The sequence below is a fragment of the Agelaius tricolor genome, unplaced genomic scaffold (assembly GCF_023055355.1).
Source record: "Agelaius tricolor isolate 1412-34295 unplaced genomic scaffold, bAgeTri1.0.p SCAF_3, whole genome shotgun sequence".
NCBI classification, from domain to species: domain Eukaryota; kingdom Metazoa; phylum Chordata; class Aves; order Passeriformes; family Icteridae; genus Agelaius; species Agelaius tricolor.
Genome location: NW_027269263.1, coordinates 36,781,195 through 36,794,760, shown reverse-complemented (window position 1 = coordinate 36,794,760; position 13,566 = coordinate 36,781,195). Strand labels below are relative to the sequence as shown.

General features: G+C 37.3%; 1 protein-coding gene across 1 annotated transcript in view; it reads left to right on the top strand.

Annotated features, from left to right (window-relative positions):
* Nucleotides 1–13,566, top strand: part of LEMD3 (LEM domain containing 3) — a 42,156-nt gene that overhangs the window by 14,911 nt on the left and 13,679 nt on the right. Inside the window, exons 2-6 of the mRNA XM_071423496.1 lie at nucleotides 477–514; nucleotides 2,942–3,008; nucleotides 10,761–10,828; nucleotides 12,672–12,751; nucleotides 12,831–12,979. Coding sequence (XP_071279597.1) covers nucleotides 477–514; nucleotides 2,942–3,008; nucleotides 10,761–10,828; nucleotides 12,672–12,751; nucleotides 12,831–12,979 — 402 coding nt within the window. The remainder of the gene's footprint in view (nucleotides 1–476; nucleotides 515–2,941; nucleotides 3,009–10,760; nucleotides 10,829–12,671; nucleotides 12,752–12,830; nucleotides 12,980–13,566) is intronic.

Sequence of the window (13,566 nt, the reverse complement as noted above, 5' to 3'; positions counted from 1 at the left end):
TGATATTTTGTGGATACCTATATGCATAGGAGTGCATGAGCTCTCAGTGTGTCATCTCACTCTTGTTAAAAGAACATGCTGAGTTGTAGAGCTTTGTTGTATGTATTAGTGGTGAGTAAAAGAGAGGTTTTCCTTTTTTAAATTGTTCACTAAAATGTAAAACCTTCAAATTATTTCAAAGCAATTGAGTTATAAAGCAAGAGTTCAGCAAATGGCAAGTACAATTTTGTTTTAAGGAAATAGCTGTGAAATTTGTTGACATAAAAAAATCTACTATAGCCTAAATGTTACTATACTGCATTATCAAATGCAGAGTTAGGGCAAAGGTTAATAGATGTCTCTCTTATTTGTCTTATTATGGACCTTGTTTTTATCTTAACTATTGCAGTGTTGTCATAAAGCTACAATGTTGGTATACCATTTTAGTGTTTTCAGACCCTAGAGTGAATTAATTTTTTTTCTTTTTTTCTTGACAGTCAAGGATCCCTTTAGTGAAGAACTCAAAAAAATACAAGTAAGTAAAACCATTTAACGTTGAGATTTTAATCTGTCACATGATTGTATACAAGCAATATAGATCTGTTCAGAAGGATGCAGTTTTAGTAAAATTTGCAGGAAGTAAATGCACTTCTTGTGACTGATATTTTAATTTTTTTTTTTTCATCTTGGGCAATATAAATAAGATTACAAGATTTGGCTGTGGCATGCTGGTTGCTTCATACACAATGAAAATAGTACATAATTTGTGTTGTAGAAAGAAAAGAGTATTGCAGATTTTGAGACTAAATTTAACAGTTTTTCACTTACTGGTAACATTTGGCTTTTCAACCTTGAAAGCACAGCTGGTAAGAGATGGTTGACATGAAACCCAAGGATCTAATTTAGTGTTATAGAAGAGCAAGGGTTAAAGTCCTTCAAAATGGATTTTAAAATTTGTCTCTTTCACTTTGATTCCATTCTGTTACTTGTATTTACTTTTTTTGTCTGAAGTATCAGGCTAACAATTTTTGAGATGTCACTGTTGAAGCGATCTGCATTATTCTTAGTGCTGCAGCATGCGTTCAGGTGGTTCTCTCTTCTGACTTGAATTGTAAACATAGTGATCTGCTTTTGCTAGGCATACATAAGCAAGTATTGCAAGGTAATTGTGGAGGCCTTGGGAGGGCGGGGGGGCGTTTTTTTTTGGTTTACTGTCTGGGATTTGGTGTTTTTGTTTGGTGGATTGGTGGGTTTTGCGTCTAGGATTGAACTCTCCAGAAGTGAGTAATTGCGTATTAAGCAGGTGGCCTTGGCTGGTTTCTTGGATAGAAAATGTTCCTGAATCTCTTGAACAAATTAAATTTCTTGAGGCAGATTCTGGGGATTCTTTCAAAATGACTTTACTAGTGTGGAGAGAATACATTTTGTTCACTGGACTTGGCCTGAGAACCTGTTCTGTGTGTTACTTACTCCTGTTTCTACTGCACTGTTCCATAGTAATCCTTTGTTTGTTAGCTACACAGGTTATACTGCTCAGTTGCTTCTTTTATGTGGTCCAACTGTTAATTAGAAAAAAAAATGGTTACAGTAATATTTCTCATGTTCATCTCACTGTAGCTATTAGTGAAGTCATGGGTGTATCCACTGGCAAGTAAATTGAACCTGACGTACTGCTGGTGGTGTGTGTGTGCTGGAAGACTGATTTTCCTCTTCTGCCATTCACAGTGTTTTCCAGCCAGGAAACAAGTCAGTAAGATTGGTTAGTTTCCTGAGGAGTATCAACTACATCAACTTAATCTCAGTGATGGTTTTCTAGTACCAGAATAGGGAGAGATGATGCTGGTAATTGTTAATGGTGCTGTTGGGAAATAATTTGTCCATTGTTTGATTGATGAAAGAAGTATTTTGCTTTTCTGGTAGCAATTTTCTTACAGGAAAAAAAATTGGACTACTCACATTTTAAAATTATGTCAATAATGCTGGTGCATCAGGGAATTAAGCCTACTATAGTTTTTTTTTTTTTCAAAATTACTATAATCACAAACTGGAATATTATGCATATGCACAAACTGGAAAATTACTTTTTTGAGTATTTTTTTGAATGAAGGCTCTAGTCCTAGCCATTTGATAAAACTTCAACATTTCAGAATAGCCTTCAGTGTATGTAATTGTTTGTGTATGTAATTGCATGTTCTTTGTCTTTATGTTTTGAATAATTCCTTCTAAATATAAAATGGTCCTGGTTATATTAAAATAAATTGCTTGATATCTTGATAAGTTAAACTCCCCTGTAAGTTGCAATTATATGACATCTCATATTCATGCTTCTTTTGGGAATTAGGCCTTTTTGTATTATGGTGTATGCAGGAAGTATCAACAATATAGTTCACAGCTTTCTGGTGTGCTTTCTTTTGGCTTTTTGTTTGGTGAGGGTGGTTTTTTTGGTTGTTTTTTTTAAATTAAATTACTGTAGTTGGAAGGTGGACAACAAAAGTCTTCCTTTGCTCTGAATTTTATGCTGGAATGTGACCAGATGGTACTTTAGTGTGGCTTGTATAAAATGTCACAGCACATTTATAAAGAATAAAACTTTTATTTTTAGACAGTACCTATCAAAAAAACACCCCAAACAAAACAGATTTCTTTTGAGTCATTTCAGTACTCTCTTGGTAGTATCAAAATACTACTGAGATTCTCTTGGTTTTAACTGGCAGATCCATCAGAATCCAAGCTGCAACCTTGTTCAGCTTCAGTCAAGATCTGAAAGTTCAGTGTAGTGTATATTTGGATTCAAAATCTATTGCCTGCATCATTGTTGGTGTGTGAGACATTACAGCTTCCTACCTGCGTGTTTAAACTGTGGGTTTTTTCCTCATGGTAATTGAAGATTTTGGGGATAAAAGGAAAAAAGTACATCTGTACTACTGCTTGTTTTAACATAAATATGTTTTTCTCATTCTAGGAAGACGAAATAAGTCTCATGATGAAGAGCTTGTATGCACTTCATGATAAATTGGCACAAGTGGCAGGTAACACTTAAAAATATTGCGATGTAACATTATGGCAACATAAAAGTCCCTGCTCAGATAGTGATTTGCAATAACTGGGTCCCTGATAGCCATTTAGAGCTCCATTTTGGGGAACTTGAAATCCTGTTTCTAGTTCACTTACACTGTCTTTTTCCACCAGTGTTGCACCTTTTGCTGCAATGTTTGCTAATGAGATAGGCTCTTGAATATTGTGATCCTGTGTGGTTTTTGACCTGAAGCCTGAATACTTTAGTAATCTCATTTTGTTAAAAGGCTTAAATTAAATTTACTATATGTGAAGAGGACTGTGTGGGTTTCTTAAAGGTTGTTAATTCACAGTGGTGAAAATAAAATATTTTGCGACAGTGTTAAAACGGTTACTAATAAAGTGAACAGTAGTGCTTGAACAAGATTGCCTTGTTAGATAAAATGTCCAACTTAACCATATGACTTATACAGTAATGAAAAGTGCTGCATATAGTAATGTGTCAGATTTAGTGTTTAGGGATAGTATTATTGAATATTCAAAGTAAAAAATAGAGTGGTTTTATCTAGAGTCGTAAGGAACACAGCTTTAAACTGCACACATATGAAATGAAGTTAAGGCTGTGATTATAACTTTGGTATCTGGTAAATGAGAGTTACAGCTGAGTCTGTGTCATGACTATTAAGCCCTTTTTATCATCCTTGCATATTTAACCCATCATGTGTTCAGGAGGTCTTAATGGTGTTTGTGCCAACTATTTGTTTGGCATCAGCAAGTTTTAGCAAGAAGGCTTTTCCATTATTATCAGGTGCTACAGACATCTTGCAAACATGAAAAAAAATGTGGAAACAGCTCTGTGTCAGATACAAAGCCAACAGTGTAATATGTCAGGGCTGTATAGGAAATGTGTGAGAAATTTGAGCAGCTCTGTAATACCCTGTATATTGCAACAGTAATCTATCTTCATGCAGAAACATTTTGTTTCCACAGCATTTATGGTGTCTGCTGTGAATAAAATAGGTGTTTGGACACGCCCCACATATTTTGGTTTGTTTACATCAGAGAATCCCAGAATGGGTCAAGTTGGAAGGAATCACAGTGGGTCATCTGGGCCAACCTCCTTGCTCAAGCAGGATCATCCCAGAGCACATGGCATAGGGTTGTATCCAAATGGTTCTTGAACATCTCCAGTGTTGTGGTGTGTTTTATGCTTGTTCAGTTTTCCCTCCATTGTTCTCTCAGAAAGTCCTGCCCTGTTACCAGTTTGTGTCAATCCCCAAACCCCTCCCCAGTTGTCTTGGTTACCAAATGTATCTTTCTTGTTCCCCACCCCTGGCAGCCTGCCTGTCACTCGACACCCCTGCCTCTTTTTCTAGAGAGTTCGGGCCAGGGTGTCGAGTGATTGGGTTAGGGGCCAGGGTCCCTCCCGCAACTGTGTTTGATGGGTTCTCCGATCATGCCAATCCTTAATGTATCCCTCTCTGATTTGCTATCTTTCACCCCTCCCACCCTCTGTAAAACCGAGGCTTTCCCTGCCTCGGGGCTCTCAGCTTCTTCCACCGAACCTGCACGTTTCCCTACCAATAAAACCACCCCCCCGAAGAAACTGAGGGTCGCCTCTTCATTTCATCCTGCGACTTCGGAGCTCTTTACTGCGGCCACACGTCCGCAAGGCTTGACATCGCCTTAGGCACAAGGCCCTGACTCCGGGTTGGGGAAGTGCCTGACTGGCTGGAGGCTGGCTGGACACTTATCTAGCCTGGGCGTTTCACTTTTCACCGGCCACTGCTCCACTCCAGCAAGGGAAGCATTCCATGTGCTTTCTGGACCATCTGTTCCAGTGCTCAGTCACCCACACAGTAAAGAATTCTTCCTCACGGTCAGGTGGAACTTCCTGTGCATCAGTCTCTGCCCATTGTCTCTTATTCTGTTGCTGAGTATCACCAAGAAGAGTCCAGCTCCATCCTCTTAACATCCTCCCTTCAGATAATTATAGCATTGATGAGGTTCCCTCTCAGTTGTCTCTTCTCATGGCTGAGCAGGTCCAGCTCCCTCAGTCTTCCTCATTAGAGTGATGCTCCAGTCTCTTGATCATCTTTGTCTTCTGACATAGACCGTACTATAGCTGAGTGTTCCAGGGGATTGTTGCTTTTCCTTGCTTAGATCACTGTCACGCTGCTTCCCTCTCTTTTGAAGAGTGTAACAGCTTGCTGTTTGTTCAGTGTGTCATCTGGCCCTCCAGGGGCCACACAATGTACTAAATGGGTAAAAAGGTTTGGCACATAATTTCTACATCCATGAAAGAAAGGGAGTTTTCTTTACTAGCCGGGGCTTACTTCAGTAAGCCTTATGAAGGGCTGTCTGCCTTATGAAGAATAATTTGTATGCTCCAAGACAGCTGCTTGCTTCACTAGGTCTCAAAGATGCATTTTTCTCTATTAGTCTGTTTCTGGCCAGAAGGATCTTCAAATGCTTCCTTTTGAAAATAGAACTATCCTTTCTGGTTAGGTGGTACTCCAGACTGGAGCTGTAATGTGAGATTACCTGGTTGCTCAGTAGAGTAGCTTTCATACAGTCTGAAGAAGGACCTAATCCATCTTTACTTAGACAGAAATTCTCCTCAATGCCAAGTTTCTTAAGATACGAGAGGAAGATGTCTGCCATCCATTTTGGAATACTATATTGATGTAGACCTGGCACACTGTCTGGAAGCAGTTTAAAAGGCATAAAACAGAGAAAGCTGCAAGGGAGATGCAGGATTTAAGAGTGTTGATCTTGTGCACAGTGCACCACTTCAAAAGTGAAGTTAAAGAATACAGATTTACACAAAGTGGTGCCTTTCAGGTCTCTCTGTCACATACTTGGAAAAGTTTCTCTCATTTCATACTTGGCTATGAATCATTTGTTCATGTTATAACTATTAATATTAAAAAGGCAGGCTGGAAACTTGAAGTAGTCTGTTCTGTTGAGCTTTATTCAACATCTTGACTACCGTAAAGATGATCCCCTCAAAATTTGGTTTCTAGCTCTGTTTAATAAAACAGACTTATTATTTTTACTGATCTACTTTCTTACCTTGTCAACTTCAAATGGAGGGCAAGTGATGGGGCTTTTATTTTAGAAGATAGAACATTAATTTTTTTAAGGAAGAAAATGTCAGAGGAATAGTTCGTTAATTTTGAGTTAATATACCATGTTGAAATTGTAGATACCTATTCTAGACTGTGGTGCTCCAATATGTTGTCAAATTGTTTCATTATCCAATATAGAAATAGGTTGCCTTTAATGCATCACTGTTCTCAGAATTAGTGGGCTGCCAAACCTGTAGTGAGTCATTTCTTGCCTCACAGGAAACTCAGAACCTGAGGAGCCGATAGTGCTTCTCCCTTGAGTTGAAGTTTGTGTTCCCATGTTCTTATCTTGAATGGTTTAGCCATTCTACAAACCAGCAACTTTTTATAAACAGTATATATTTCAGTACCCAGCACTTTCTGCTAAAACAAAATACCTGCTTTTTCAAAATTAGAGTTACTTCAGCATATGTTAATTACTGGATATCTTGGTCCTTCTTGGAGAGACTTCAATAGATCACAACCATTTTCAGTCACATTTGCAAAATTAATAAATCTAACCACTATAGTCACAAGAAGCAACCAGCCACCCATGGGTATGACCCTTTCTTGTGGATAAATGATTTTTTAGGTAGCCATTTCTCTTGCCTGGCATTCTTCAGTGTGCCAGGCTATCAGATTTAGACAGTTTCCTTCTTTTCACAGGTCCTTGAAGATGCAGGGGTGAATTAGGCTTTCATATGTAATAAGGCTTCCTGGTAAATCCCTGGCTGGAAGAAAAACCTGGCAAACCACCTAATATTATTTAATACTAATTTCAAGTATCAGTTACTATATCTGATGGCTGTCGTAGGCTCTCTGTTCTGTCACTCTCCTAATCTTTGGTTTTTCAGGTGATTGATACTGTGCTGTTTCCAACCAGTGATTAAACAGCTGTTTAGCAAGTTCTGGTGTTCTGCAGTGTTATTGAGCTTTTGAATTTGCCTTTGGAAGATCAGGCATTCTTACTTGCTCTTGGTCTTCTGCTTTTCTTGAGCTGCCCACTTTAGTGTTCTGCTGCAAGTAGCCTGAAAACATGAGACCTACTGAACAAATGTCTTGTACCCTGCTTGCAGTTTGTATTGGTGGCCATATCACATCCAGCTATAAGCTAGAGATCTGTGCTAAATCCACGTCTTCTTTGAAATACTAGATTTCCACTGCATTTTGCTACCAAGTAAGAAAATTATTTACAGAGTAAAGCAAATACTGCAAAATTTTAAATATTTTCTGTTGCCTGTATATGCTGCAGCTCATAAGTTAAATGCCTAAATGAAAGTCAATTTCAAATATTCTAGCCTGCATGGAGAAGATTTCACTTGGTTTTTATATTAGAAGCAGTTGAGACATAATAAGTATTTATTTGAATTGAAACTTTAGCTGCTTTTTTGGTAGTGTTTTTAGAAGAATTCTACTTCTTAAGTGGCCTTCCCAAATACACTAACATAAGCTAAAGTGTAATTTTGTGATTATTGCTGGGATGTGCTATTTGCCTCCCTTCAAAAGCAAAGGTTCTTTGATTGCTCTTGAAGTTGGTGATCAGTAGTCAAGGAAAGTTTAAGCTCAAAGATTCATGCTTTCTAAAGTAAGCTCACAGCAGACATTATAACAGAGGGGCAGTTTTTACAAAGAGATGAGATGTATCTTGCAGCAGACTTGTGTAAAGTTTTTTTGCCTGTGCTTCAGTTTCATTCCTGAATATAGGGCCTCAAATGGAACAGTGGGAAACATTTTTGGCTCAGACTATGGAAAGTGGGTTTCCAGGCCAAGTGGTTAATGATTGCACCAAAGTTATTCTAAGTAAACCTTCATTTGCAGAACTATTAGCTAACACAGTGACTGAAATTGCATATAGGAATATCCTGCTGTTGCAGTAAAACAGAAGGTTGTCTGGCTTGTGAAATGCCTAACTTTCTGCAAGCTTTCAAATTCATGAGTTTCTTAGAAGAAAGCTGTTAAATGGATCTCAGCAAAAGATGTGTTGGAATGAGAAACTGTGTCTCCAATAGCTTTTTGTACAAGACTGAAACTCCATAACTCATTAGCTTACTTTTTTTAAGTGGGAGACAAGATGAAAGTGATTTTTATTCCTCTCCCCCCTGCCCCAGTATTGCTTGAGGGAAATTTGAACTGATGGGCCTTAGACATTGTCAGAGCCCAGGCAGCAAAGGTTTTGTTAATTGTTCAACTTGTTCAGAGGGAATACAGTTTGAAAAAAAATTCAGCAGCAGGACTGAGAGGAAACTGTCTGCTGATTTCTGAAGATGAGACCAGAAGCTGTTAAGTCAGTATGCTGGCTGGGTGCTGCATAAATGTAATTCTTCGGAAGAAGGCACATAAGATTAGCATTTAAAACTACTAAAGTAATTCAGTAGTCCCCTACCTAAGGGAGCTTTTGTTCTGTTGTAAAAGGCAGTGCTGTGTTCTCAGAAGGTGGAAAATCCAACATGAACCCTGAAACTTCTTTTTAAGAATTCAAATTTTTCACAATCTGTCTCCTGCTTGTGTGTTTGATTTGCTTTCTCATCTGCATATTAACCTCACCCTTTTTATTCTCTCCCATTTATTTCATAACAGGACTTTTCTGCTAATCTAGATAATTAAAAAACAACCAAAGCAAAGCTTCTTAGCAGAAGGGTCTCATCCCCCTTCTCTCACAAGCTGTTTTGTTCAAAGTATGACTTACATGCTTTGTCTGTATTAAAAAGACCTCAGAAAGACTTCAGGTCTTACCAAACAGGAGAGAAGGCTTAAATGTAGGAATACCTGTTCAGACTTGCTCATGTCGTACAACTTAATATCAGGTGTAAATTGTACATTCAGCTTTTACAGAGATATGGTTTGGGTTTCTTGTATTTATTCTATCACTTCGAGATTTAAAACAATATGTTTACACCAGAGACTGTATGAGTACGATGTATAGTTATTCTAAGTCTGCTAATCTTGAAATATGAAATCACTGATGATTATGCATGTAAATTTACAGGCTGTACAGTTTAGGCTGTACAAAACCAAAGTCTGCCTAAATTGCATACAAGAAAAGCCCATAGCTCCAATTCAGGTGCTGAATAAAACCCACTCTAAAATTAGAGTGGGTTTTATGAAAGTGGTGTCCATTTTCAGCAGTGATCTGTCTTGTTTTGTGATTACAGTAGACTCAGGCACTTTGAAAGCCTTAGATGTTGCATGCTAATTTTCAAGTGAAACAACTTGTAAAGTTTTCTGCTCAGTGCTTGATTGAAAATACATGCAGGCACACAGGCTGAGTTCCAGCAGCACTTCTAGGCCAGTTAGCATAGGAGCACTCTTACAAACACTGCTCCTATTTTTCTATATCCCAGCAGTAAGAGCATCCCTGTTAGGCTAATGTGCTTGCAAGGCCAAATTCTCTTAAATCTGTTGAAGTGTATTAAACAAACTTCTGCAGTCTGAGAAGGACTTTGGCTTCATAGAAATGTGTATTTCTTTGGAACTCCAAATGAGTGAGGTGTGAAGGTGCTTCTCCATAACTTGCTAGTGTTTCCTAACTTTTGCTCACATTGCCTTGAATGTTCCTGTTTTTGTAGGGAACTAATACTTGAAATTGCTTTTTAAGAAATATATTCCAATATAAGTGAAAATTTACATTTTACAGAAGCACAAGTATCTTAAATTTTCTTAGCCTTGCTATAGCTTTGGGAATAGTACAACTTGGCATAGATTCAAGAAGGTAAGGCAGGCATAACACTCAGCCAGTGAAAGACTGGGTTTGTTGTTTCCTATTTTATTGTTTTGGCACAGTAAAAACATAGTTGCAGATGCCAAGATTTAGAGGTTTTTTAAGAAATGGTAGGGGAAAAAAGTGTCTTGCCACTGCTGACAGTTCTTCAGAAATGATGGCCTAGTGATAGATGGAAAACTTGAGTTAGACCTTTTCCTTTTCTGTATGGCTTTGTCTTGATATGACTGTCACTACTTTCACTACTTTTTTGTTGATTGATTAACCATGTACCTTTAGTTTAGCAGAGAAAACCAGGGAGATGATGGCACATTGCTCTGAGGACTGACTATGCATATAAATACCTTATTTCCTGGCTACTTCTGCACACATTCCAAAACCAATAGAAGATGTTAAAAGTGCCTGTTTCAAGCTATAGTGAGATTCTGTGCATGTTCAGGAAAGCAATGAATTACCAGAATAACTTAGGCCAATCTAAAATGCAGTAACTTCATAGTGCCTGAAATACTATGGATGTATTTCAACTGGAACTTGGGCTCTATAAAAGATAATACAGGTTTTGGAGTTAAAGGAAAATATCTGGAAGCTGAGTCGGTACAGTAACTTTTATGGTAATGTCCTTCTGACAGTTCTTCATGCTGCCTATTATTCTGCTTTTGGTGTAAATACCAAAACACACTTTCTGAGCAGCACATGAGATTGTATTGCTGTGATTTGTGCATATTATTAGTTCTGAAAATCATCGGGGTTTTTAAACTTCTTTTGAAGGAGAAATTTGTGCGGAGATTTTTTCCATATTTTTAGTAGAACCTATGAGAATTACTGTACTGCTATGGCTGCTTGTGTAAATGTTGTTAACCATAAGCTGGTGTTTAGGTGATTTTATTTTATATAATGCAGTAATAAATAGATCAAAATAAAAGTTTTCATTTTACCAGGGGAACATGAATGTGGCAGCTCTATTCAAAGAAACCTTACCGTCCAGGAGGCAGCTGCATATTTAAAAGTAAGCAAATGAGTTATTTTTCATTGATTCTATAGAAGATCTGTATAAGTTACAATTTGCAAGGCCTGTTTTCGTATCTACTGTATTGACTAAAATTTGACTTAGTATTGAATGTTATTTGGAAATGATCAGAACTGATGACTTTAGTACATAACTTCATATGATTTTTATTTGGGGATGTAGTGAGCATTTGGGGAGAGGGAGGGTAAAAGAAACAGAATTAATTACAATGAAAGTGTAGCTAGTAGTGCTTCATTGACATGCAGAGCTTTTTCTCTTTCATTAAAACACCAGGAGATGATTTGGATTGATGGAAATAGTTGACCAAGATGAAAATAATAAACTTATAAGACTCAAATATCTAGATGCTTCTCTGGAAATCACTGTTTTGGTTTTTGAGACTTAGTAGAAAAGGATACTCTTCCATTCTTTGTGGAGAATGGTTGATGGGTAGATCTGTGCAAGCAGCCTGACAGGCAGCAGCTGTTTGGAGAGGCTATTCATTGATGCTTTAAATAGAAATGGTCAAAAAAAGGCCTTTTTGTTAATTTGATCACTGTGCAGTATTATGAAATCCCACTCGCTGTTATTCCCCTGCCTCACTCCCCAAATAAAAGATGACTCTTGCCTTGTCTTGACAGCTGTAGGGTTTATTTTAGCCCACGTTGGTGTACCCTTCAGTGGAAAACTACTTGAAGCTTTTAAGAGGCAGAGAGTGTAAGATTTCTTTGATTGCATGGGGAGGAGTTAAACTGATGTATTTAATATATAAATGTGTAGAAATTTTGCGTTTTGGCAAATGTGTATGTAGTAGACAAAAAGGGGCAATGCTTTAGAGCATCCCAAAGAAGCTGCTAACACTGGTTTATGGTTTGGTAATAATAATCTATATCAGTTAAAATCAGTCCATTGTGGAAAAAATTAAGGTTATGCCCTAGAGCTGATTGTCTTGCCTGTTATGCTGAAAGAATGACATAACTGTTCACTGTTACCATAACTGTTTTAGCTGTGCTAGAAAGCTCAAGTTTAATATGAAAAGTTGTTGCTTTCTAGGAAGTCTTATTTAACCATACAGCTGCTTTGCAGAATTTGTGTGTTCAGTGATAAAATTTTCAATACTTTAATCTCAAAGGTAAAATAAAACCATTACTGTCTTTTCTTAAGTACTTATGCTTGGATTCTAAGCCAATGTGAGGTTCAGAGGAAAGATGAAAATAATAAACTTTTTTGGGACTGTAATTTCAAATACAACAATAACTTCCATTTTCTCTTTCTGCAAAAGAGCATGCAAGATGAGCTATGGAGAAAGCCTTAGTTCAGATAGCCGTGAATGTTACCCTATTAGAATCGATATCAAATAATTTTTTAAAAGTCAATGTAGTGATGTCAGTTTTTGATCTACAAATCCTGGATTTTTTCTTCCAAATATCTGTTAAAACTATATTTACTCAAGCTTCTTAAAATAGAATGGAGCATGGAACTGCTTTCATAGGAGGCGTTTCCAGCGGAGTTCAGATCTAGTTGAAGTTTCCCTCTCGGAGTAGATTTCTAGCGATCGCCGCCTAGTGGCTGAATAGTTTTTCTTACTCTAGAGTTGTGAATAAAGCAGTGAACGTGGCTTGGCTTTTCAAATACTCCTTAGTTTGAGGGATGCTGGTGAGTCTGGGAACTGCTTGTAGCACAAATAGATTTACTTTATGCAGTGGACACGTACTGAAAATCTGAAGTATCAGGAATGAAACAATATAGTTTTGACTATTGATCTGTGTAGTATCTCAGTTTTATTGGCATGATAAGTCCCTGGTTATTTATGGAATTACTGATTAATATTGTATTTTGACAGAATTTAGATCCAGAATATGAAAGTGTACTTAACACATCATTACAATGGATCTTGAATAGTGGGGAAGATGTTGGCATAAAGTAAGTGGTGTTTATTTTTCCTTTAATTTCTTCTAAGAGAATGTATCCTTTTTCATAAGTGCTGTACGTTTTTGAATAGGTGTCTCAGCAATGACCCTAATGAGATGGATGTCACTAACGTGACAGATGTGAAGTATCTGGAATCCACTAGTCCAAAGATGTCTTTCAGGTGTCGTTTTCGCCGTGCGTTTGTTAATGTAACTCACAGATTATCAATATTGCTTTGGGGTAAGTTAATAAAAAGGTCAAGCTTTTTTTGTTGTAACTCATATTTATCTAAGTGCATGGGGAAAAGCAAGTTTAGAGAAAGTTTTTATTCAGCCATAAAACTTAGAGTTTCTGTTCATATCCTGATTAAATTGGGGTTTGATATGCATTTCTGTTGCACCACTGTATTTCCACACTGGTTGTTATCATCTGCTTCTATAGTCAGCTGAACATATTCATTCTTTGGGAAATCTTTTTCCCTGCCAGAGCAATATCTTATGGCTTTCAAAAGTTCCATGTTGAACTGACCAGAAAAAGCAAACTGTTCAATAAAAAGATGATAGCCTTAATTTTGAGGCTATTTCACTTTTGTTCCAGGAAGTTTAAAAAATAACTGCAGGAAAGATGATCTGGAATACTGAGCTGTTCTTAAAACAATTAAATGTTTTCCTAGAAATAACTGCTCTTTCAAGTGGAAGAGTTTGTGTTCCTGTATAAGAGTATAAAATACAGACAGCAAGTACAGTGTATTTCACTAGCTTTGGAATGTACAGTGCTTGTTAGATAGTTCAGTCTACTTCTGAAGTATGCTCTGTAAACTCTGTTAA